Here is a 25,396-nt window from a genome sequence, read left to right as displayed (position 1 = left end):
GAGTACAAACCTGCAGGTTCGACTCCTTGGGGCAGGACTCGCCAGGCCCCACGGAGTTACTTTTTAGATATAGTAGCCGGGCTGGAAGGCGCTCGGGACAGACCCTGTCCACGGGCAGCAAGAGACCCCGCTGCCCACTTCAGACCTAGGGGTGAGGGTAGCGAGTGAGGGGGGGGCAGCAGGGACACAGCCCACCAGGCTGGACTTGAACCCTGTCTCGGGTCTCAGCCCATGGTGCTTTGAATCCCATGCTTGGGGGTGTCTATCAGGCTGGGGGGGCGGTGTCTGTCCGACTTGGGGGTGTCTGTCAGGACGGGAGGGAGGGTGTCTGTCTGGTTTGCCGGTGTCTGTCCGGCTGAGGGGTGTCTGTCCGGCTGGGGGTGTCTGTCCGGCTGAGGGTGTCTGTCCGGCTGAGGGGTGTCTGTCCGGCTGAGGGGTGTCTGTCCGGCTGGGGGTGTCTGTCCGGCTGAGGGTGTCTGTCCGGCTGGGGGTGTCTGTCCGGCTGAGGGTGTCTGTCCGGCTGGGAGTGACTGTCCGGCTGAGGGTGTCTGTCCGGCTGAGGGTGTCTGTCCGGCTGGGGGTGCCTGTCCGGCTGGAGGGTGTCTGTCCGGCTGAGGGTGTCTGTCTGGCTGAAGGGTGGGTGTCTGTCTGGTTTGCGGGTGTCTGTCCGGCTGAGGGGCATCTGTCCGGCTGGGGGGTGTCTGTCCCGCTGAGGGGCGTCTGTCCCGCTGAGGGGTGTCTGTCCGGCTGGGGGGTGTCTCTCCGGCTGAGGGTGTCTGTCCGGCTGAGGGGCGGGTGTCTGTCTGGTTTGCGGGTGTCTGTCCGGCTGAGGGGCGTCTGTCCGGCCGGTGGGTGTCTGTCCGCCCCCCCCCGCCCCCCGCCTCAGCCGCGGGGGCCACTCACCGGTGGTTCTGGTTGAGCAGCGAGAAGAGCGGGCCCAGGCGCATGTCGGCCGCCCGCTCGCGGAGCTCGCCCAGCGGCACGGCCTGCAGCACCGAGTGCAGCGCGCGCAGCTCCTCCAGCGGCGCCTCCAGCCGCGACACCTCCCTCAGCAGAGCCAGCACCTGCGCCGCCATCGTGCGCCCTCCCCGCAGGGGCTGCCTGAGAGAGTGGCGGGGCCCGGGCGCGCGCCTCCAAGCCTCGCGAGACCTGCTGGGAGCCGGGTTTTTTCGGCGAGACTGCGGCCCGCCCCCGGCACCGCCCCCGGGAGCCAGGCGAGCGTGCGCGTGCGCGAGAGCGGGCCGGCGCGCTCAAGCCTCGCGAGACGGGCTGGTGGCGGCTAGCCCCTCGGCGGCTGGGCTTCGGCTCTCCTCGCTTGGGCCGTCCCGTTCCGTAGCGGGATTCGCCTTCACGCACGCGGTGTGGGCGCCGGGGGCCCGCGAGCGGAGTGGCGGGAAGGCGAACGCGCCGACCGAGGTGCCTCGTCCCCGCGGGCGGCCACCTGCTGGCCGAGACGGCGGCCTGACGCGCTAGAGGCGCCGGACGTCCTACCCCCGGCCGGGCAGTTTTAAAGTGGAAGTGACGGTCCTGTGTGTGGAAGACTGAAAGAAAACGCCGGAGACTGACGAGTACTCAACCGCGCGCACGCTAAAAATAACTGAAAAGATCATCGGGGTCTGGCAAGAGTTGTTCCCCGCCAGTCCTCACCCGGCCCGAGGGCCTCCTCAGGCGCCTCCTCCGTGAGGCGCAGAGCTGAGGTGGACTTGGGGTCCAGGATCAAGTGGGGACGCCCCCTAAGGCGGTCGGCCTCTTGCAAGTCAGACCAAACGTGTTTACATGCAATGAGTGGAACCCAAATCCAGCCACCCGCCAAGTTTCAAGCAGGGTAGGGGGCTTTGAGAGCGTTAGGAGTAACTACCGTTGCGGCGAAACAAGAGGTGAATGCGTGAATAAAAATCGTTGAATACCAAGTTGCAACCAGATGCTTCACGTCACTCCAGAAACTGATCAGAGCAAGACACTGTACCTGAACAGATTGTGGAAATATTAAACCTTTGCGAACTATTTGGCAGTGAAAAGACAAAAATCTGGAAAGAGGGTGCTATAAAAACAAAATAGTGCCCTCATTCAGTGTCATCAATGGCAAAATGATAAAAGCCATTTAAACTCTTTTTAGTAAAGACCCTAGTCCCACTTGTGTTTTTGAGATAAGATAGAGCTTATCTTTAAGGATGTCCCTTTTTGCATTGGTTTCATCATAGTTTTGTTCCTTAAACCAGGATTTATTTAACGAGGAAAACATTTGGCTTTAGAGTGTTGCTGATTTTGGATAGACTTGTTTCCCAGACTCATAATATTTTGCTCAGTCTAATGTGGATATTACAGTTCTTCCTTGGGAAGTTTACAAGCTTCAGCCCATGGACAAGAATATAACAAGCATCCAGGAAGTATTACACCAAGCATGTGTTGAAAAGCATACTATTGAAAAAACCCTAACCTTTCTTCAAAAGAACATTAAAGCATTGCTGATTCTTTTGTTATGATAAAAGAGGTGATAGATGATACAAATCTTGCTGGAAGACCTGGTTTGGGATGATGATGTGAACAATTATGCATGTTACCCTAAAGGTAACATGAAATTGAAAAATCAGAGGGCTTTACATTCATTTAAAAAAAATTGTAGGGGCCGGAGCTATAGCACAGCTGGTAGGGCGTTTACCTTGCACAAGGCCAGCCTGGGTTCGATTCCCAGCATCCCATATGGTCCCCTGAGCAGCACCAGGTGTAAATCCTGAGTGTAGAGCCAGGAGTAACCCCTGTACATTGCCGGGTGTGACCTAAAAAGCAAAAAATAAATAATAAAAATTGTATTAGAACACTGTGATTTACCAAGTTATCTAGAATACAGTTGTTTCAGGCATTAAATGTTCCAATACCAATTCTACCACCGTGTGACATTTCCTCCACCAATGTCCTCAGTTTTCCATTTGCCACCCCAGCTGGCAGGCTCAAATAAATTTGCTTCATGTTGTGTGTTATAAGACAAAGGCAAATGGAATTATCAAAACATAGATCAGGGGCTGGAGCAATAGCACAGCAGGTAGGGCATTTGCCTTGCACACACCTGACCCAGGTTCTCTTCCCAGCATCAAGTCCGGTCTCCTGAGCACCACCAGGAGTAATCCCTGAGCATCGCCGGATGTGACTCAAAAAGCCAAAAAAAAAAAAAATCAATGAGTTAATTCATAATTGTCATATCTCCAAATGATGTTACTAAAGTCATTGCGGTTTAGTGCTAGCGCTGTTTAGTGCTAGTTGAGCCTTCTGTATTATTGAGGCTCATTGAGCTTTACAGTCTTTGCAATTTTCAACTTTCTTGGTGGTCTTCTATGCAGCTTTCAAATCCAAACCCGTTGGATTTGCTCTGATCCTACTGGGCTGACAATACTCTGAAATTTTTAGAAGCTATAGCTCTGGAACAATTTGGTGGCTTGGCAGTTTGATGTTGTGGAGCTGAGCAATTCTATGTCCGTGGGTGTCTCCTATGGCTGTGGGCTATTGTGCCTTCAGGCAGAAAGGGGAGTTTTTCCTCCTAAATTAGGAGTAGGCCCCAGAGTTCTTAGCCAAACCAGTCTACCTTGATGGCATTGTGTTTTTTTGAGATAAGACACTGGCCAGTTCTCTGAGGCAAGATTTTGGAGTTAGTTGGGGCTGCAGGATTTTGAGGGTTGTGGATGAGGGGTTGCAGTTTGGGGATTTTGTCCCTTCCCCATTCTGAGAATACCCCAGAGATTTTAGCCTGTAGACTGGTCCCACTTGGGAAGATTCAGCTGCTTGTCATTTTTTTTGAGATGTGAAGGTGGGCCTTTTCTGCATTGGAGAGTATTTGGTATGGTTGTGGGCTGCTCTGCCTTTAAACAGGAAGGCAGAGTTTCCTGGCGCCCCCCCTTTTTCTTTTTGGTTTTTGGGTCACACCCGGCGATGCACAGGGGTTACTCCTGGCTCTGCATTCAGGAATTACTTCTGGTGATACTCAGGGGACCATGTGGGATGCTGGGAATCGAACCCAGGTCGGCAGCGTGCAAGGCAAACGCCCTACCCACTGTGCTATCGCTCCAGCCCCCTGCTCCCTTTCTGAGAAGGCCTCAGAGTTCTCAGCCGGGACCAGGCTACCTGGGAAGATACATTCATTTACATTCTTAAAAATGAAATCACCGAGCCACTACAGTTTTCAGGTTTGGCAATAACAAGTGTATCGGTGAAGACTAAAAGTAGCCAGAACCAGAGTTAAAAATGAATTAAAAAAAATTGAATGCTTTGTTAAGTTAGACCTCTGACTTCATTGATGATCTGATAAAGATCGTTTTCTGGATCAAAGTTTGACCTTTGAAAAAAGATTATAATAGGGGGCTGGAGCAATAGCACAGCGGGTAGGGCATTTCGCCTTGCACGCGGCCGACCTGGATTCCAATCCCAGCATCCCATATGGTCCCCCGAGCACCGCCAGGAGTAATTCCTGAGTGCAGAGCCAGGAATAACCCCTGTGCATCGCCGGGTGTGACCCAAAAAACAAAAAACAACAACAACAAAAGATTATAATAAATGGAAGCTGGAGAGATAGTACAATGGATAGTGTGCTTGCTTTGAATGCCGCTGACTAGGTCAGATCCTGGCACCCCATATGGTCGGGCCCTTGGGCCAACTAGGAATTAAGTCCTGAGCACCGCCAAATATGGTCTCCAAACAATAATTAAATGGTTGCATAATTTATAAAAAGATGCAAAAGACATACTTCAAAGTAAGTAAAGCAAAGAAGATAAGCTACTGGAGAGATAAAACAGGAAGTAAAGAGATTGTCTTACATGTGACTAACCCCAGCTCAAGTCCCCCAGAGCATTAGGGATCAATACTGAGCACTACCAGGTGTGGCCCCAAACAGAAAGAAGGTAACAAATGTGAGTGAAGGAGAAGTCAATACAGTCTGAGTCTGACTGTGAAAAGAAGTTACTGAAAATGGAGAAGCTAGCTTCCAAAAGACTCAAGACTCTCAAACAGTGTTACAGAGACTTTATAGCTGATGCTTCTACCAGTTATAAATGCAGAATTGGGCTTTTGGTTATAACCATGGAAATAGATCTGGAGAGGGGAGAGTTTTCTGAGTTAAATGAGATTTTAGACATATTTTCTTCCAAATAACAGCTTATCTCTTGCCATCTTTATGTTGCCCAACATCTCCCTAGACTATCCTTATAATCATTCCCACAGACTGATATGTACTCGTTCAGCATTTACTGAGCTTAAACTGGTGACCTACTAAACTTGGAGAAACCTCAGGATCGATCTAACATAATGGTCATTTATAGTGGCCTTTCTTAATAGGTATGTAAAATAACTGTTATAGTGGATTTTGAGTGTAAAGGTTTCCCTGGAATCACTCAGGATCATTTTCTTTAGCCCTTTTATATATTTTTTTAATTAATGGCTCTTCTAATGGAGACGTTACTGGCGCCCGTTCAAACAAGTCGACGAACAATGGGATGACAAGTGATACAAGTGAATTAAAAGCTCTTCAGTCACAAATGGATATTTTCTGTATAATCTCTGTATTTTTGGTGTTGAAATGCTGACATTGTTTTCTATTTCATAAAACATTCATATTAATCTGTTAATGCTCTTTTTAGACCTATGAAGGAGGTATTAACACGTCCTTGATCAAAATCTCCCCAAAACACAGAGTAATTTGTTTGTGTCTAGAGCTCTATAACTGATTTATTAACACTTTGCCAGATACTTTGCAAGGAATTATATCAGGCTTTTAAGAATTTATAACCCCAGGTAGTAAGACAAACAGATAGACAGGTAATTGAACTTAGAGGCTGTGAACTGGCAACCTGAAGGCCAGAATGAGCTAAGAGATGAAATTGTTTGATCCAACTCCTTGAAAATCATTTTGAATTGTAATGAGTGTTCCCCTTCCCCCCTTAAGGTACTATTTGCCAATTTATAGCTTGTTAAATATTTTTTCAAACATTTGTATAACCAACACTACAATCAAAATATAGAACAATTGCCATTTTTTTTAAAAAGCTCATTTGCATCTTAGTGCATTCCATATCTTATCCTGTCCCAGGAATGTTAATTAAGAATCAGGATATTTTGTGGGGCCGGAGCAGTAGTACAGCAGGTGAGGTGCTTGTCTTGCATGTGGTCCACCAGGTTTGATCCCAGGCATCCCATATGGTTCCCAGAGCACTACCAGGAGAGATTCCTCAGTGCTGAGCTAGGAGTAACTCCTGAACATCGCTAGGTGTGGCCCCAAAACTGTAGCACTGTAGCACTGTTGTGCTGTTCATCGATTCTCTCAAGCAGGCACCAGTAATCGTCTTCATCAAATACGCCCCAGGTAGCTTGCCAGGCTGGTAGGATACTCTCAGTAGGTTGCTGGGCTCTCAGAGAGGGACAAAGGAATCGAACCTGGGTTGGCTGCGTGCAAGGCAAACACCCTACCCGCTGTGCTATCGCTCCCCAGAACAAAAATTATAATCAGGGTATTTCCAATTTCAAAGCTAGGAACCTTGGTGACAATGAACACTATATTCCCAAAGGGCAAGTCATTGCTGCTTTTCTTATTTGCTGCAAGCAAATGATTTGATTTTTCTTAACCAATTTGAACAACTGGTGTCAAACAGAAGAATGTAGGGTACTTTAGGGGAACTTAGAACTGAATAGAGCACTTGGCCTGAAAAAGGAATGAGTCACTTGGCTGGAAGGGCGGTCAGGAAGAAGCATTCTTAAGCCAGGGAAGTTTAGAAAGGAGATTCCGGGAGAAAAGGATGTTGATTGGAACGGGGAGGCAGCCCAGAACCGAGTGCTTCACTAGTTTTCATTGGTAGGATGGTCCTAGATAAAGAGGACTATAAGGATGCACGCGGCGCTGGGGGGCGGAGGGGAGGGAGGAGGGAGGTGTGCGCAGAGAAAATTCTCTCCTCTTTCCCCGCCCCCTGCATTATAACCCGCCAACCAGGCTGGACTGTGCGGCCGGCAGCAGGTGGTTGTGGGAGAAAATAGTTTAGTCCCTTAGTGCCCGCCCACTCAGTCTTCCAGGGCTGCAGTTTGCTAAGGCTGCGCGGCTCAGTTGCCGGCGACGCTATGGACAGGCTGAGCTCAAGGTGCTCTCTGCCAGGCTGCCCAAGGCCGTGTGTCCTTACGTGCCTTTTGGTGAGTGCCCCGTTCTGTAGACCCGGGACCGCCTTGCCCCTAAGCCTCCAAGCTGGGGGCTGCAGGAAGAAGGGGCCTTTCTCTTTACTCCTCTGAGAATTTGAGCTGGGGCAGGCAGGTAGAGGATGATCCCTTAAATCCCTGTGGTTATCACCTGATACCTTGAGATTGTTTGGTGATTCTCAAGGTTATTTGAACTCTATCCTGGCCATCAGAAGAGGGGTAACAGCCTTTGCTTCCCAAGAATTGGGAGCTGGATCAGCTGGGGAGTTCTTGTCTAAGGACCACGTAATGGTTACCTTCCCTCTTCCTTTTGCAGACATCACCTCATTTTCCCCTGTGTTTCCTGGGAGTTTTGTGTTCTGATTTCTGAAATGTGAAGGTTGGAAGTCACTCCCCCGGTGTCTCCAGCGGTCGTAGGTGGAAAAGGGAGCTGTGGGAGTGTTCGGAAACTGATCACCTTCTGGGTGTTTCTTTCCATCTCTAGTCCTTACTTTCCCCAGGGGTGGTAATTGGCACGAATTAATGACTTTTCATTTTTTAGGGATTATAAAATTTTTTAAGTTCTGGTTTTCCACCCATCAAGGAAAAACGTCTAGACAAACTCACAATTTCAGAGAGTTCAGATTCCTTAAAACCAGATGGCAAATTAAGAGAAATGGGGTGATTCTTTTGAGTCCCTTTCTGCCTTAACACACTGTAAAGTCAACCATAACCCACAAAGGCTGTGCAAATATTCCAAGATTAAAAAAAGATAAAAGCAGAGTAAGTTCTGAACAAGATGAAAGGATTAAAAACATATTTGTGGTCGGAGCTGTATGATCCTCACAGATCCATGCCATGCCAGAGATCAAACTAGCGTCCCTGCGTGCAAAATATGTGCTCCAGCTCTCTGAAACATCCCCCCCACCCCCAAAATATTTTAGAAGAATATAAAATTAGAAAAGGCATATATAGTAAAAGAAATATAACAAAAATGTAATTAAGAGTTTTTAAATTATTGTACACATTTCCCTCTATTATGTTTGATATAGGGATTACATACATTTCCTGTTGATTTTGCATTCATATAAGGATGCTTCCTCTTTTAGTATAATTCACCTTTGGCTCCATACAGACCCTTTATGCTTTTGATACTCAAGCCAGAAAGGCCAAAGAGATAGCACAATGGACTAAGCACATGCTTTGCATGCTGGAGACCCAGATTTGCATGCCAAAAGTTTCCCTGAGTGCCACAGGTTATGATCTAAAAAACTAATAGCATCAAGTCCAGGGGAGTGGGAAGTGCTGGGAATTAGAGAAATGAATGAGACCGAAAAGTTTATGTCCAATAAGGGGCACATATAGAAGCAACTGCCTTATTTTAAAATGATCAGGGGTTACAACAGAAGTTTGTTACAACAGAAGTTTGTTACAACAGAAGTTAGCAGCAATCCTGGTCTCTAGCCACTAAATACTGTTAACCGAAAACAAACTTAGATTTTGGTGAGTTTGTTATCAGCCCCAGGCGATAGCACAGCGGGTAGGGCGTTTGCCTTGCATGCAGCTGACCAGGGTTTGATTCCTCCATCTCTCTCAGAGAACCCTGCAAGCTACCGAGAGTATCTTGCCCGCACGGCAGAGCCTGGCAAGCTACCTATGGCGTATTCGATATGCCAAAAACAGTAACAAGTCTCACAACGGAGACGTTAGTGGTGCCCGCTCGAGCAAATCAATGAGCAACGGTATGACAGTGCTACAGTGCTATGAAAGAATCAAACTGAGGACTTAAATCTGGGAACACAAAAGGTGGCAAAGTGTTACATATGAATACAAGTATTTTATTGAAGCAGACTGGTGGGAGGGAGGCAAATGGGGTGGGGGCAGCGGTGGAGGGAAGTGAGTTCATATAAGAGTTCCAGTGTGTTGTAGGTGGGTTTATATTTAATCTCCCTAACTCTGTGTTCCAGTAATAGCTGCTGGCTGAAATGCCCCGAGCTTGCCTAGGAATAGCTTGATTGGTTGCAGGAAAGGTCGCTGCTCCTTTGTTTAGTCCGTGTGTATCCAGTTCCCTGCTAAAAGCACCACGGATGGCCCGTGACCCAAAAGTCCTGCTTCCTTCAAAGACTTTGTGTTCTTTTTCTTTTTTCTTTCTTTTCTTTCTTCTTTTGGCTACATCTGGCAATGCTTAGGACTTACTCCTGCTTCTGTACTCAGGGATCACTCCTGAAGGACTCGGGGACCCTATGGGGTGCTGAGGATGGAACCTGGCTTGACCATGTCCAAGGCAAGCAACCTACTCACTGTACTATATATATATTTTTTTGCTTTTCGGGTCACACCCAGGGATGCACAGGGCTTACTCCTGGCTCTACACTCAGGAATTACTCCTGGCGGTGCTGGGGGACCACATGGGATGCTGGGAATCGAACCCGGGTCGGCCGCGTGCAAGGCAAACGCCCTACCCGCTGTGCTATCGCTCCAGCCCCTGTACTATCTCTTTTCTTAAAAAAAAGTATGTATTTTTGTGCCCCTCTTCTTCCTTTCCCTTGCTTGTTTTGATGACAGGAGGTTGTACACACTCGCCAAGGGCTGCATTCCTTAGTTATGGGGCTTGTGGTGAGCAGAGGTTGCATATTTAATTGCACCCCGGCGTGTGGGGAGGCACAGGGGATTGAGTTTTCTGCTTCATTGGCCTCAGCCCTTCAGGGCAGGTGTTTTTGCTAGAACTGTCCTTGGATCCTGGGGCAGTTGAGTCCTAGTTGCGAGTACAAGTATTTATCGAGAATTTGTTGTTGTGCTATGAATTGTGTTAGGGTTAAATTGATAAGCAAAGCTCAGTCCCTTCTTTAAATTAGTGGTTAAAAATCACTTTTTCAGTCTTGTTTGAACCCACGACAAAGGTGAGGTAAGCAGCACAAATGCCATCATTTCTAATTTATAGATAACATTGGTGGGCTGGAGCGATAGCACAGCGGTAGGGTGTTTGCCTTGCACGCAGCCGACCCAGGTTCAATTCCTCTGTCCCTCTCGAGAGCCCAGAAAGCTATCAAGAATATCTTGCCCACATGGCAGAGCCTGGCAAGCTACCCGTGGCGTATTCGATATGCCAAAAACAGTAACAAGTCTCACACGGAGACGTTACTGGTGCCCGCTCGAACAAATCGATGAGCAACGGGATGACAGTGATACAGTGGTACAGATAACATTGATAGAAGGGAGAGGAAATTATAGTCGTTTGAAGACCACACAGGCAATTATATTGGCACTAGGACTTAAACCCTAATTTCTATAGTGATTTTAGTTTTTCAGAAATGTGTTGTGACAAAAACATATGCACACATATTCGAGAGCCTGGATATATATATATATATATATATATATATATATATATGTCTTTTTTTTAATTCAGATTTTTTTTTCTTTTTTGGTCACACCCAGCAGTGCACAGGGGTTACTCCTGGCTCTGTGCTCAGGAATTACTCCTGGCGGTGCTGGGGGACTATATAGGATGCTGGGAATCGAACCTAGATCGGCCTCATGCAAGGCAAATGCCCGACCCGTTGTGCTGTCGTTCCAGCCTGAGATGTCTATTTTTTTTCCTTTCCTTTTCTTTCATGGCTCTGGTCTACTTCAGAGGACTAGCGTGTTGAAGTGAAAGTACTGCTGAAGGTAGTGAGAGGGAAGAGAAACCCAAACCAAACAGGCCTGCAAGTCAAATTGAACTGGAGACATAAAGACATTACTTAGGTCCACTTTCAAGAAGTGGAAGCCAGGGCCGGGGCGAGAGAGTTGACTGGGAGGACAGAGGTTTGTTTAAGCAAGGCCCGAGCCCTGGGTTGCTAGGCAGAAACGTGTCCCTGTTTAGCCTGGCCTGAGTCACAGTGGGACTCCTTGCGAGCTGCCTCTATTCCTGCAAAGATGCCATTCTACCCCACAAGCAGGGGACCCTTCCCTGGAAGGTCTTCATTCTCCAGTTGGAATTCTCCAGTTCTTGAATTTCCTCTCACTTAAAATATTTATTATTATCAAATTCATAAGGGAAATGATATCTTGAATTTCTTCTCATCACACATTATCATTGTTTTCTTAACTCAGGAATATAAAATTTTTTTTTCCTCTTATTTTTGTAGTGCAGACATACCCAGCAGAGCTCAGAGCTTCCTCCTGGCTCTGTGCTCAGGGGGCTTTATGGGGTATTAGGGATCAAATCTAGATAGGGTGCATGCCAGGCAAACACCTTACCCACTGGACTATTGCTCCAGTTCCAGAAATATAATGTTCTTTTTCCTGGGTCATGATAGTAGCCTTTTGTCTGTCTTCTGGCTAGTCCCATCTTTCATTCAGATACTCTACTTAACTTGACCCTTTACCAAATTATTTCTCTCCTGACCCCCCTACCCCTTTTTAATACCCATTGTATTTTTAGATACCCATTGTATCTGGCATATATACAAATGGTTCTACTACCCAGTCCATCTCCTTTTCCTTTTTTCTTGTTGCCATGCATATAAAGATCATTATATAGACTGAAAATCACATCTGTCTCATAATCTGTATGGATTGCCCATTGTTTTAGAGTACCTGCCTTTCCTCTTGTCACTGTCACTGTCACTGTCATGGATTTACTTGAGCAGGCACCAGTAACATCTCTATTCCTCCCAACCCTGAGATTTTAGCAGCCTCTCCTTACTCGTCTTTCCCAAAGATTGGAGGCTCTTTCAGGGTCCCGGGAATGACACCTATTGTTACTGTTTTTGGCGTATCAAATACGCCATGGGGAGCTTGCCAGGCTCTGCCCGTGTGGGCAGGATACTCTCTGTAGCTTGCCGGGCTCTCCGAGAGGTATGTGTATATACATATACATATACATATACATATACATATACATATACATATATCCTACTTATTAGTTCAGATCCAGTTTAGATTGTACCTTCTTGTTCCCTCTGGTCGAGCCTTTCTCATGGCCCCATCAGCTCTCAGTTTCAGTAGCAGAGGTTGTATAGCTTTAGAATTTGGTGCCTTGTCCCTAGACTTATACCCATTGTTTCTGGCATATATACAAATGAATGAGCATGAAAGTACTCCTTTAACCTTTCATAAATATTAGTGTATCCCCCATAATAACCTCCACAGGATCTCAACAACTCAGTGGGGGGTGATTAACTTTACCTCCCATAACAGTCTGTTTTAGATTTTTATTTTGTTTTGTTTTGTGGTGCCTCTAACCCAGGGCTTCACACATGTAAGGCAAGTGGTCTTCCACTAAGCTCCATGCCTGCCCCTCGTGTAGCGGGTTTTGTACAGGAAGACTGGATTTCAAAGACTCAAAAAACTGGAGTGAATATTTTGCATGTAGGAATCCAGGGTTTTATCCCAAACATCACCTGGTAACCCTGAGCACCAGAAATGGTCCCCCAAACTCTGCACCAGAAGTACCCCCCAGCACCACTACTGTGGCCCAATAAAAAAAAATGGAGTTTTGCTATCCAGACTCCAGTCCTAATCCTGGCTTTCCCAACTAAAATCTAATATAACTTTGAATGAGGGTTTTTTTTTCTTTTTGGGTCACACCCAGCGATGCACAGGAGTTATTCCTGGCTCTGCATTCAGGAATTACCCCTGGCGGTGCTCGGGGACCATATGGATGCTAGGAATCGAACCTGGGTTGGCCGTGTGCAAGGCAAACACCCTACCTGCTGTGCTATCACTCCAGCCCCTTGAATAAGTTTCTTAATTTCTGAGCCTCCTTTTAAAAAAATCATCTGCAAAATGCAGAGGAAATCGGCAAGATGTGGAGACTATTTCAACACAATAAAGATCCCAAGAGTTATTTTCTCTTTTTTTTTTTCTTTATTTCCTTTGAGAGAGAGAGGGAAGGAGGGAGGAGAAAAGGGGACGGGGGGAGAAGGGAGGGAGAGAGAAAGGGAGGGAGAAGGAGAGGAGAGAGAGAGAGAGAGAAAGAAAGGGAGCACAGAGAGAGAGAGAGAGAGAGAGAGAGAGAGAGAGCGCCCAGGAATTGTGGAATTGTTTTATGGTTGGGTATTGGGGATGGAAAAATGATGCCCAGTCTTGTTCCAGTCTGCCAAGTGAATTGGAAATATCTCTGCTGAACTGTGTTTTTCTTTTCCTCCTTTTTAGATCATGGCAGCTTCTTTCCTGACATACCCCATGCTCAGGACCCTTAGCCTGAAGCTCCACTCAGCTCTCACTGGCACCTATCTCTCCGGCACTTACTCCATCGTCTTTGTCAACTGTCCCAATGAGCAAATTGCTAGAGATATGGCAAGGTATGGTGAAGGAGCTCAGAGGAGGCTCAAGGAGGCTCAACGGGGAAAGGGGGGAGGGGGTGGTACCACTTACAGGTCCTCTCTTGCTTCTGACAACCAGACCCACCAAGAAATAAACTATACAACTGTGCTGGGGGTGATGGGACAGTCCCAACAGGTCCTGCTGCTGGGCCTGCAAGTGTTGAAGATGCATCAGGGGCATGGAAGGAAACGAGACACAGAGAAATGGGTGACTTAGCTCCTGAAGGTGCTACGGTGAACCCTGCAGGTTGAGAAGTTAAGTCCCCAAATCCTCACTGAGCTGTCTCTTCTCTTTGTTCAGTTCTAGAGGGGCTCACTATGACGAGTGAGGAAGATGAAGCCATTGTTTAGCTAATCTCTAAAAGCTGTAGTACAGTAGAAAGAACATTGCCTTGAATCAGACCAGGAAGAATCTTGGTTCTGCTATTTAATTACTGTGTGACCCAGGGAACATTGCTTTTCTTCTTTAAGCATTATAGTTTTCTGAACCATGAAAGTGGATAATGCTACCTACCTTACAGTATTGTGGGGATTAATTTACCTTAGCAACGCGTATGTAGATGAGTTACATACGATAGGTGCTCACTACATGTGTCTGGATTTCCCCTCCGCACTGTGCTTTATAAAAGCCACACTGAAAAAGATTAGTGGGACCGAAGGGTAATTGGACTTACCTCCTTCCTCCCTTTGTCCTACAATTCAGTACTCTTGAAATCCTAGTTGACCATGTTTTTAAGTGTTGAAACTGGTCTCTGGGAGCTCAAGGCCTCCAAGTTATTGACTTCAGGGTAATCTGTATTTTATCCCTCTTTCCTTCTGCCTTCTAGGATGTATCTTTTGTTTTAGGGGTGAGGGGGGCAAGTGTTTGGACTTTCATTTCACACCCAACTGTGCTCAGGGCTTACTTCTAGCTTTGTGCCCAGGGATCACTCCTGGCAATGCTCAGGGGACCAACCACAGTGCAAAGGATCTAACCGAGGCAAGGCACGTTCCCCGCGCACTATTGCTTCAGCCTTTAGCATGGTACCCCGGTCTGGCCCCTGAGCACCACCAGATCTGGCCAGAAAAATATATCTCCTCTCTCTCACCCTCCCTTTCCCTCTCCCCCCCCCCCATCTCTTCCTCTCACCTGCCCCTTTGGGGCATTATATTACGCAGTACATTAGACAATGCAGTGTTGTCATATATATATCCCTTTGCCTACTTTCAACACCCAATCCTTGTCCAGAGTGATCATTTCTGTTATTGTCATACTGGTCACTTCACTATCCCCATTGCCCTCTGCCCCCCAACACTTGTGGCAAGCTCCCAACCATTGACCCGTCCTCCTGAGGCCATGGAATTTCTTATCATCTTCTACTGTGAGTGGTGATGGGTGGGGCCAGGTGGCGCTGGGGATTGACTCTAGGGCTGCGCCTTCCTAAGGCATATGCTCTACCACTCGCGCCACATCCCTCACCCTTGGGATCATTTTTTTTTCCCCTAGAGTTTAAGTCATTCCCTATGTCTGTATGCACCTTCAGAATCAGAAAATGTGATTTCTCAGTGCGTGATTAAATGAGCAAAATTAGCCACAGTTGTTTAAACAAATTTGTGCCATGTACTCCTTCTTACAGTCAGGGATTTCTTTTGCTCCTGGAATTTTCCAAGGGAATGAGGATGGTAGTAATGCCACCTTAATGTGGAGCCTTAAATGGGGCTGGAGCAATAGCACAGTGGGTAGGGCGTTTGCCTTGCACGCGGCTGACCCGGGTTCGATTCCCAGCGTCCCATAGGGTCCCCTGAGCACTGCCAGGAGTAATTCCTGAGCGCAGAGCCAGGAGTAACCCCTGTGCATCGCCAGGTGTGACCCAAAAAGCAAAAATAAATAAATAAATAAATAAATAAATAAAATAGGGCTCTGTTCAGCTTGGGACTTAAGGGAGGGAAAGTAGGTCAGTCCTCTTGGCAGCAGTTGAGGTCGGGAGGGTCCAGGAGCAGAGCTTTATTTGGCAGGTTCAAGCACTTCAAAGAATAGAGCCTGGCTGCCTTGATTGCCTGAGACCTGGGAAAGGTTTGTCTACATGATGCTGAGAGCTTCCGGTTTGATGCTTCGGAATACTTTTTTTTTCATCCATGGCGTGGTACTTCTGTTTCTATGACACTTATATTAGTGCAAGCAGATTTTACTGTATTCATCAGTGTGCTGTATAAGAAATCAGTGGCAGTGTAGGAAATTCCTAGCCCTACAAATCTAATCATTTTGCTCTAGGGCCTGATTAGAAATCTTTATGGAGAAAAAAAAAGGTGAATGATTCTATATTTTCCAAAGACAAACACAGGGTATGTTGCTTTTTTAATTTTTTTTTCTTGAGTTAGATCAGTTCTGTGGTCATGTGGGTAACTATCTAGAGATCGGAAGTACTGTTAATCAAATATATAGTGAATCATAAAAGCAGAAGAAAGTTGGAGGCTGGAGAGATAATACAGTGTGTAAGGCACCATACACGTGGCCAACCTGGGTTTGATCCCCAGCATCCCATAGGGTCCCCTAAGCACTGCCAGGAGTGATCCCTGAGTACAGAGCCAGGAGTAAGCCCTGAGCACCACTGGGTGTGGCCCCCTCCCCAAAACACAATAACAACAAAAAGCAGGAAAACGTGGTGTAATAAAAGGTAAAAGCGGTTGAAAAATCACTGATTCAACAAACCCTCTTTTGTATAGGAGACCAGTCAGGCTGAGAGAGGGTAATGCTATGCCTCTCCTGGAGAGATGCTTAAACACTTACTTGGCAATGAAAAAAAAACTCACATACAGGTACTCTGCCAGCCTGTAGAGAGGGAGAGGGGTCCAGGTCTTCATTTTTGCCCAGAAAATCTTCTGTCTTGCCCTTCTCACTGGATGAATGTTTTGGGATATACTGGGTTGAGTAGGGGCCGAGTACTCTAATGGTTATCTACTTGAACTCAGATATTTCCCAAGGAGCTCCTGGTCTCTGTCCCTTCTCTTCAGATCCAAGATGCTGGCCTCCGTGATTATCACTCTCTCTCCACCTTAGGGCTGTCCTGGATAAGAAGCTGGCTGCCTCTGTGAACATCCTGCCCAAGACAGCCTCACTGTGAGTTTCACACGCTCAAGTAAGAGTACTAGGGCTGGGCCTGGTGCTTGGAAAGAATAGTGAGATCACGGACACTTGTGAACATCTCAATGGCCTTGACTGAATCAGCTGTTCATTGTTAACTTGTATTTAAAGAAAGTCAACAGATTCGACTCTAGAGTCTAAAACAGCAAAGTGCTGTATACGAACACTTCTCCCCTCCGCCCATGCTGTCACCCCCTCGGTGGCTCACATAGTCTGTGGCTGTGGCTCCCTGATCTGACCGTGCATTGAATGCCTGAGCTCCATTCTCAGTCTCTTCAGTACCTGGGTGGGTTCAGCTTCTTGGATCTCTGAATTTTTTAGTTTGCATAAGTGACTCCCATGAAGCCAGTCTGGGAACCAGTCCTTGGACACTAAAATAGAATTTCAGCTTATATGTTCATCTTTCCGTAAAATAGATTTCTTTCTTTTTTTTTTTTTTTTTTTTTTTTGCTTTTTGGGTCACACCCAGCGATGCTCAGGGGTTACTCCTGGCTTTGCACTCAGGAATTACTCCTGGCGGTGCTCGGGGGACCATATGGGATGCCGAGGATCGAACCTGGGTCGGCCTCGTGCAAGGCAAACGCCCTACCCGCTGTGCTAATTAGATTTCTTTTTTAACCACAGTCCTGGATCAATGTAGACAGATAATCTCTCTCTCTCTCTCTCTCTCTCTCTCTCTCTCTCTCTCTCCCCGCCCCCCCTCTTCTTTTTGGGTCACTCCCAGCAGTGCTCAGGGGTTACTCCTGGCTCTGCACTCAGGAATTACTCCTAGTGGTGCTCGGGAACCATATGGGATGCTGGGGATCGAACCCAATTCAGCCGTGTGCAAGACAAACGCCCTATCTGCTGTACTATAGCTCCAGCCCTGAGAGATATTCTCAAGCCAAATTTCTTTCCATTCCCATGATACTGTTCTCATATTCATGTTCTTTGCTGAGTATTGTCACTGAATTTGCATTTTTGTTATTTGTTTTATTCTTTTTTATTTATTTGTTTATTTTGGCTTTGGGCCCACACCGGCAATGCTCAGGTATTACTCCTGGCTGTGCACTCAGTAATCACTCCTAGCAGTGCTCAAAGGACCATATGGGATTCTGGCGACTGGATCTGCTAGGCAAGTGCCCTAGCCACTGTGCTATTGCTCCGGCACCTTTTATTGTTTGTTTTAAAGTGAGAGTGAAAGAGCAGTCACTTGTGTGATTTTTTTCCCCCCTAATTTTGTATCTGTGGGGGAGGAGGAAATCCATACTTTATCGAGCTCAGGGTCCATTTCCAGCACTGCTTTGAGGACCAGGTGGCAACAGAGACTTGAACTTATGGTTCCTACAGGCAAAGCTTGCGCTTTAGCCCTCTGTGCTCTGTCTGCTGGCTTTGTTTGCATCTTTTGTACCTGTTTCATGTCTTCTAATGCCAACCACTTCTTCTCTGAGGCTTCCTGTCCTTATTTTCCTGTCGTGGGGAGAAAAGTGGGGTCAGGGCTTGGCTTGTTGGGTCCACACCCAGTGGTGCCAAGGGCTATTTCTGACTGTGCTGAGGACTGACCCCTGGCAGGACTCAAAGCATCATGTGTGGTGCCGGGGATCGGAGCAAGGTTTACAGCTACATAGCTTGCACACAAGGCAAGTATTTCATGAGTATTTCATGTACTCTTTGGCCCTTCCTGTGCTTTACAAATGCATGTGTTGGGGCTGGAGCGATAGCACAGTGGGTAGGGTGTTTGCCTTGCACGCGGTCGACCTGGGTTCGATTCCCAGCATCCCATATGGTCCCCTGAGCACCGCCAGGGGTGATTCCTGAGTGCAGATCCAGGAATAATCCCTGTGCATCGCCAGGTGTGACCCAAAAAGGAAAAAAAAAATGCATGTGTTTCTGTAGGACCAGTTGAAAGGAGGGGGAAAGGCCTGAAAACCATAAGTATACAGCGAGCTTTGAAAGAATCGGCGATGCCAAGTTCAGAAGAGAGGAGACCGAGGAGACCGAGGCATTTCCCCAGGGCTGCCCTGGGGGCGAGTCTTCCTGTGGCTGTTGGGAGATGGTGAGCCTCTACCTCAGAAATGTTAGCATGCAGTAGAGTTGTCGGACTGGATGGCTTGTGGCGCCTGGGCCGTCTCTGGACTCTGACTTAGAAAGGGTTTAGTTTCTGCCTCAGGATAGTCACCAGTTTGAGCCAGGGTTGGCATTTTTCTGGGTTTGTCTTGTCAAAGGAATGTAATTTGATTTTCTCTTCTCCAGGTACTTTTGGAATGGGGAACTAGAAGAAGCCACTGAGATCCTGCTGGTGAGTGAGGGCATGGGGGAGAGGGCCTTGGTAAGGAGAGAGTGAGACCAAGTAGTCTCTCTTCCAGTCCCAAGTGAAAATGAGCAACAGCGGGGCTGGAACAATAGCACAGCGGGGAGGGCGTTTGCCTTGCATGCGGCCAACCCAGGTTCGATTCCCAGCATCCCGTAGGGTCCCCTAAGCACTGCCAGGAGTAATTCCTGAATGCAGAGCCAGGAATAACTTCTGAGCATCGCCAGGTGTGACTCAAAAAGTAAAAAAAAAAAAATAAATAAAAGAGCAACATTATACTGGAGGGATAGTACAGTAGGTAGGGTGCTTGCCTTGCATGCACCAACCCGGTTTCGATCCCCAGCACCACATAGGGTTCCTCAAGCCTTACTAGGAGTGATCCCTGAGTGCAGAGCCAAGAGTAAGCCCTGAGCACTGCTAGGTGTGGCCTGCTACCCCCACCCCCAGAAAAAAAAAATGAGGGTCTGGAGTGATAGTAAAGCGGGCAGGGAGTTTGCCTTGCATGTGGTTGACCCGGGTTCGATCCCTGGCATCCCATATGGTTCCCCATCACCACCAGGAGTAATTCCTGAGTGTAAAGCCAAGAGTAACCCCAGAGCATCGCTGGGCGTGACTCCCCCCAAAAAAAAGAAAAAGAAAAAGAACGGATATCAACCAACTAAGGTTCCTGCCCCACTTAGGTGTCCTCCGTTCATTTATGAGTTTTTATCATGGCTGGTGATGTGGGAGAAATGCCATCTCAGTGTCCAGATGACTAAGCAGCTGTAGAAGTGGGGCTGAGTTCCTAAAGCAGTGATTTTTTTTTTCCAGTTAATAAAGACAAAGACTTCCAAGGTTCACATGCTGTCTGGCTACATCAGGTAATGCTGGCATCCATCCCAAGGGGAACTAAGAAAGCTTGGAAACCAAGAGACCTGGGTCTGTCCTTGTCCCTTCATCTCCATCTGTAGAATGAAAGGCAAGATTAAGTTCATTTAAACCAGTTCTCAAAATTTGGGACTCAGGCTCCCTTTACGTTTTTTTTTGATGCCCTGGTACACAGGGGCCATACCCGGTGATGCACCAGAGAGGCCTTTCATTCAGTGATTCTGGGGGAGTAGGGGAAGATGAGGGGTGCTGGGGGGTAGGTGGTGGTGGTGCATGTAGGCTTAGGAACTGAACCCAGGGCCTTAGACACACAAACACATTTTAAAATTATTAAGGACCCAGAGAGCTTTGTTATTTTGCTATGTTAAACTTTTGCATGTTACACTAGCATATTGTATTGTATTCTATTTAGTTTATTAGAATTTAGAATTTTTTAATATTCCAGTTTATTTAAAATAACAATAAAAGCCATTATCTATTATTTAAGATATTTAAGATAAAGATATAAGATATAAAGATATTTAAGATATAAATCATGTCTTCCAAAAATAACCAAAAGAAACCTGAGAATAATGGTGGTTTTTTGGTTTGGTTTTTGTTACTTATGTTTTTGCAAAATCTGGCTTAATGAAAGTGCTCAGTCTCTTCAAAAATATCTTTATGTATTGGAACACTTTTAAGCTTGTGCTGTGGTAAAGTCAAGTTTTTGAGTTTTTGCTCGAAAACTTAATTTTTAAATTGGTAACAAATAATGTGAATTATCTTAAGTGAGGGACTCATTATTTGTATTTGAGGAACCACGTACCCCTAATAATAAACTTGCATGACCATAGCTTGTAAAAATGACAAATTGTGGTTACTTAGATTTGTAAATTAAAATGGTGCTTCCTGGGTCGAGAGATAGTACAGAGGTTAAGATGCTTGCCTTGTACATGGTGACCCCGATTCTATCCTGTGATAGGTATTTGCCGTAGATGTGACTAATCTCAGTTCCATTCCTGGCACCACCTATGGTCCCCAGAGCACAAAGCCAGGAATGTTTCCTGAGCATCACCAGATGTGGTCACCAAATTTTGCCCTCCTCCAGAAAAAAAAGGAGAGATTCGTTTGTGACTCAGACAGATGAAAGATAACCTTGAACTTAAAGTATCCTGGCATGACAAAGCCTCTGAAGAATCACAGAGGTGGTTCTGGTGGTCTTCAGCACCACAGAGCCTGAGCAGCACCTGAGCATTAAACCACCAGCCCAGTTGGCCAAGTATCGCCAGGAATGGCCCCAGGGCCTGCAGAGCACCACGAAGGACAGTTCCTCCTCCCAAAACCCCCAAATCTTGAATTCTGTACACCTGCTTATACAAACATCTAGACTAGTCTGGGTGCCCATGAAATAACCAAGACATAATCCTGAAGTCCCAGTCTGGAGGAAGGGATTACATAAAATGCAGCAGAGAAGTAGTCCAGAGGACAGGATGCTTGCCAACCCAGGTTCAATACCCAGCACCCCATATCATTTACCAAGCCCTACCAGGAGTGCCCTGAAAACAGAGCCAGGAGGAAGCCCCTGAACGCTGCCAGGTGTGACCCCCAAACAGCTGCAACAACAACAACAAACTACTTAGTCCCAGATATGTAAGGACCTTAGACACAAGTGATTCACCAAACATACTATCTCATAAGAACTGTATATCATTCATCAGAAAGGAAGCAGAAGATTATTATCCCCATTTGACTGATGGCAAACTGAGCCCAAGGCTTCATATTTCTTCCCTCAGCATAGAAAGTGATGATAACTTCTGTTGCATGCTGCGCTCCAGGTGAAAGGGATAGAGAGGAAAAGGGAGAGATTCCTAAATGCGTGGAAGAAAAGTCCTTTGGACAAGTTCAGTGATTGAGCTGGGCCTCGGGGTTCATATTGGCTTTTGATTTTCAACACCAGGACAGGTAGATCTTTCTAGATCTTTCTAGGTAGCGAGAACTGAGAGTTATTACAGAGAAATAAAGCTGTCTGGGGAAACACAGTGATGGAGATAGCATAGTTCTAGAGAAAGGAACATCATTCATCAATGTCCTCTTTTTGTTTGTTTATTTGTTTGTTTGTTTGTTTTACTTTTTGGGTTACCTGACGATGCACAGGGGTCACTCCTGGCTCTGCACTCAGGAATTACCCCTGGCGGTGCTCAGGAGACCATATGGGATGCTGGGAATCGAACCCGGGTCAGCCGCGTGGAAGGCAAATGCCCTACCCACTGTGCTATCGCTCCAGCCCCTGTCCTCTGTTTTTTTTTTAATTTTTCCCCCTGTCCTCTGTTTTATATACCTTGCCTCCTTTAATTATCAGCAACCTAATCAGGTAGGTGCGATTTTATCTCTTCTTTTGTAGGCCTTTGGAGAATATTAAGAGGTAGACTTAAACCCAGGTTTGTGAGACCCTTCAGCCATCTGGCCCAACGCCCCAGTTGTTGGCTGATGGGGAACAGACTCAGGAATGGTGTGCCAGGAGGCTGGACAGGTGGCCACAGCAGACTGCAGAAGGCCTCAGCTGAGACTGGCCAGTTGAGTTTTAACTGCCTGGACTGATGCAAATCACAGTCACTCCTAAGCTTCTGCATTCTTTCCAAAGGTTGGTGCATCCTTTTGAAATCCCAGAAGTCTTCAGTCTTACCGTGGACCAAGGAGATGCGCGTTACTTAAAGTGGCTGGAGGAAGGCATAGCAAAGGACTGATGTGCCCGCAGGCCTCCCTCAGCCTGAATCAGCTGCATTCCAAGGAAGGAGATGCTCTTCCTGCTTCCTCACGGCTTGGAACTGCGGGGTTTTGTCAGTACAGAGGAGCTAGATAACCTGCGAAGGGTGAAGGGCCAAGCTTCCTGCTGCCTCAAGAGAAGACTGAGCCATTTGGACCAGTCGGGAAGCCAGTGGGACTCTGCTTCATGGTTAAAGGTGGCCTGGGGGTGGGAGGGCAAGGATGGACATAGGTGGCGATCAAGGGAAAGTGGTAGTGAGGACGGGATTGTCATCTTCTCCTGAAGTCACCGCATCTACCTCTGGTACCAACAGCATCTACCTCTGGTACCAACAATGTAACTTCCTTCCTGCTTGTTGGGAGGAGGATGGGGTCTGCTAACCCATGAGTGTGTAGGGTGAATGCTGCCTTCTAGGGGAACTGGCAAGTTCTTTACCCTAAAGGATTAACTACTAATGATGCAATTTCAGTGACAAACAGGATTTCTGCTAGCTAAGGAGCAGTGTTTGTAATTCCTGAGTCCTCCGGAGGTGAGACTGGGAATAGACTCTCCTGAGTGGGAGAAGGATGAGGGGAATGTTAGGGCTTAACCATAGCCTCATGGGTTGGGACTAAGTCTCGACTGACGGACATCAAAATGTTCTGATACTTTGCTTGGTGGAAATGTAGCCTTTGAACACACCGTAAATAGCCTTTCCATTGGGCATTGAGCCTGAGCCTTGAAGAAGGCAGAACCCTAGGGATTTTCAGGTTCACTGTTTCGAAAAAATTTCTAGAACCAATGTTCTCTGTCCCACCAAGCTCCAGGCTGACAAAAGGTGCCCTGGGACTGCTTGGATGGTGGCAGTAAAAATATGCCACCCCCCACCGCCTAACCATACTGCAACTGCTATGCTGTGCCTTCGTTGCATTCTTTGCATTCTGAAAGGACTTTTAAGAAGTGTTCTTTCTTAAAAATGTATAAACCAGTAACCAAAGCTAGTCTCTTTTTTTTATAGATTGTAGTCTTGGTCTTTATAGACCTCACGCTGCTCTGCGGTCCGGGAATGGGTTGATGGGTCATGCTCTAACGAGTACAACCGTGCCTGCTCTCCATTGCTCCTCCACAGCGCTCAAGTGGAACAGGGCTGGGAAGGCGGGGTCTGTGGAATGGGAACAGAAACTTGATCTAGTGCCCCCAGCCGCCCCCTCCCCCCCATGAGTGTCACAGGGAGCTCCATACCAGGGAGAAGGGGGTTGAGCATGGAGGGGTCCTGTGGGTGGGTAACCTGGGTCTTTATTTCCAGTGGAAAGGGTGTCTGGGAGAGGTCATGTCAAGCCTCTAGTTCTGATCCCTGCCATGTTAATACTAGATCTAACCTAACCTACTGGATAACCTTTCAGTATGAGAGAGAGAGAGAGAGAGAGAGAGAGGAGAGAAACAGGCGAGAGAGAGGAGAGAAACAGGCGAGAGAGAGGAGAGAAACAGGAGAGAGAGAAAGAGGAGAGAGAGAGGAGAGAAAGAGGAGAGAGAGAGAAGAGAGGAGAGAGAGAGAGAGAGAGAGAGAGAGAGAGAGAGAGAGAGAGAGAAGAGAGAGAGGGAGACTCACTGCCAAGGGGGTAGGACACTGTATGACTGAAACCTAGTTATTTCAGTAAGGGTCTATATTACAGTGATTCAATAATAAAATCTTTAAAAAATAAAATAAAAGAAAATGCAAAAAAAAAAATACTAGATATAACCCAGGGAGGATCTCCAAGGACCCTTCTTTGAAGACCTGGTAAAGACCTTTCCATGGTTCATAGGATCTGTGTTTGATAGCCAGTGGAGAACAAAGAGAACAGAGTGACGTCTCTTTTGAAATACGGGTTTCTGACATGTAAGTAAATTTTCTAACACCAGCCTACTAAAAGTGTACTGGAGATGCCAAATGGACTGTCCCTGTCGCTTTTTAGGATAGAATTCAGTTTCTTGGTTTGGCTGTCAAGACCCATTGTAGGATCGATAGCACAGCGGGTAGGGCATTTGCCTTACACACGGCTGACCCGGGTTTGATTCCCAGCATCCCATATGGTCCCCTGAGCACTGCCAGGAGTAATTCCTGAGTGCATGAACCAGGAGTAACCCCTGTGCATCGCTGGGTGTGACCCAAAGAAAAGCAAAAAAAAAAAAAGACCCTTTGTAAGGCTTTAACTCGTTCATTATTGTAGGGGCCACAGTCTGCAGTGCTCAAGGGCCACCAGGGCACACACGTGAGCAGTGCTCAGGTGAACTCAGGGCCTCGCACATGCCTTGCCTCATTCCCAGCCCTGCCTCGGCTCACATTTTTCCACCATTACCTCTGCCTGCCCTCCCCTAAGGGAGTAAGCAGTGTGACATTATTCTTCGTTCACGCCAGTTCTCTGCCTAAAGCCCTCCGGTGCGTGGATGCTTGTGCAACTCAGCTGTTCTTTGCCAGGCTGGCCGTCTCCCTTGGAGGGACACCCCCCCCCCGCTGCTGGTGCCCGTTACCCTTGTGCCTCATGCCAGCCTCCGTGGTAGATGGTGAGTTCTCAAGGCCAGGGCTCCTCAGCATGTTTCATTTCTTCTTCTAGGGTTTTCCCCATGCATTTCCCAATTGATGTTTCAAGGAGTTGAATAACTGAAGCTCTCTGTAGAGCCTATAGCTCTCAAGTTACTTCCTAGTTTATGGAGTTGGAAAAACCCAATAGTTTCACCTTAACCTTGTTTGGGGGGGGCGGTAAGGGGATTTGGTGGCCACACCCAGCAGTGCTCAGGACACTCTTGGCAGCATCCAGGGCATATGCAGTACCAGGGCTAGATCTAGAGCACAAGGCAAGCGCCTTAACCCCTGTACTATGTCTCCAGCTTTTTCTTAAACTTTCTTTTAATAAATCTCTGTGCTCTTTTATTCACTTAGGTGTTGACATTTGAAATTTTTTTCT

The 25,396-nt window shown here is 47.0% G+C and overlaps 2 protein-coding genes across 7 annotated transcripts in view; one reads left to right on the top strand and one right to left on the bottom strand.

Annotated features, from left to right (window-relative positions):
* The window catches only part of PSMD5 (proteasome 26S subunit, non-ATPase 5), a 38,285-nt gene extending 37,129 nt beyond the window's left edge, over positions 1-1,156 (bottom strand). For all 4 annotated transcript variants that reach the window (XM_055118601.1, XM_055118608.1, XM_055118590.1 and 1 more), the window contains exon 1: positions 904-1,156. In XM_055118601.1, coding sequence (XP_054974576.1) covers positions 904-1,076 — 173 coding nt within the window. In that variant the 5' untranslated portion in view covers positions 1,077-1,156. The remainder of the gene's footprint in view (positions 1-903) is intronic.
* Positions 1,157-1,290: 134 nt separating this feature from the next.
* LOC129406936 (protein CutA homolog) lies at positions 1,291-23,539 on the top strand. 3 transcript variants are annotated; one of them, XM_055146575.1, is made up of 6 exons: positions 1,291-2,568; positions 13,282-13,430; positions 16,489-16,548; positions 18,805-18,850; positions 19,673-19,722; positions 22,350-23,539. In XM_055146575.1, the coding sequence occupies exons 1-6, from the start codon at positions 2,551-2,553 to the stop codon at positions 22,450-22,452; spliced, it is 426 nt and encodes a 141-aa protein (XP_055002550.1). In that variant the 5' UTR covers positions 1,291-2,550; the 3' UTR covers positions 22,453-23,539. The 3 variants fall into 3 exon arrangements, with proteins under 3 accessions (XP_055002550.1, XP_055002549.1, XP_055002551.1); XM_055146574.1 differs by lacking the exon at positions 1,291-2,568 and adding an exon at positions 7,053-7,158; XM_055146576.1 differs by lacking the exons at positions 1,291-2,568; positions 22,350-23,539 and adding exons at positions 7,053-7,158; positions 22,110-22,323.
* Positions 23,540-25,396: the final 1,857 nt, after the last annotated feature.

Source organism: Sorex araneus, chromosome 1 (genome assembly GCF_027595985.1).
Source record: "Sorex araneus isolate mSorAra2 chromosome 1, mSorAra2.pri, whole genome shotgun sequence".
Classification (NCBI taxonomy): domain Eukaryota; kingdom Metazoa; phylum Chordata; class Mammalia; order Eulipotyphla; family Soricidae; genus Sorex; species Sorex araneus.
This window is presented reverse-complemented; position numbering and strand designations above follow the sequence as displayed.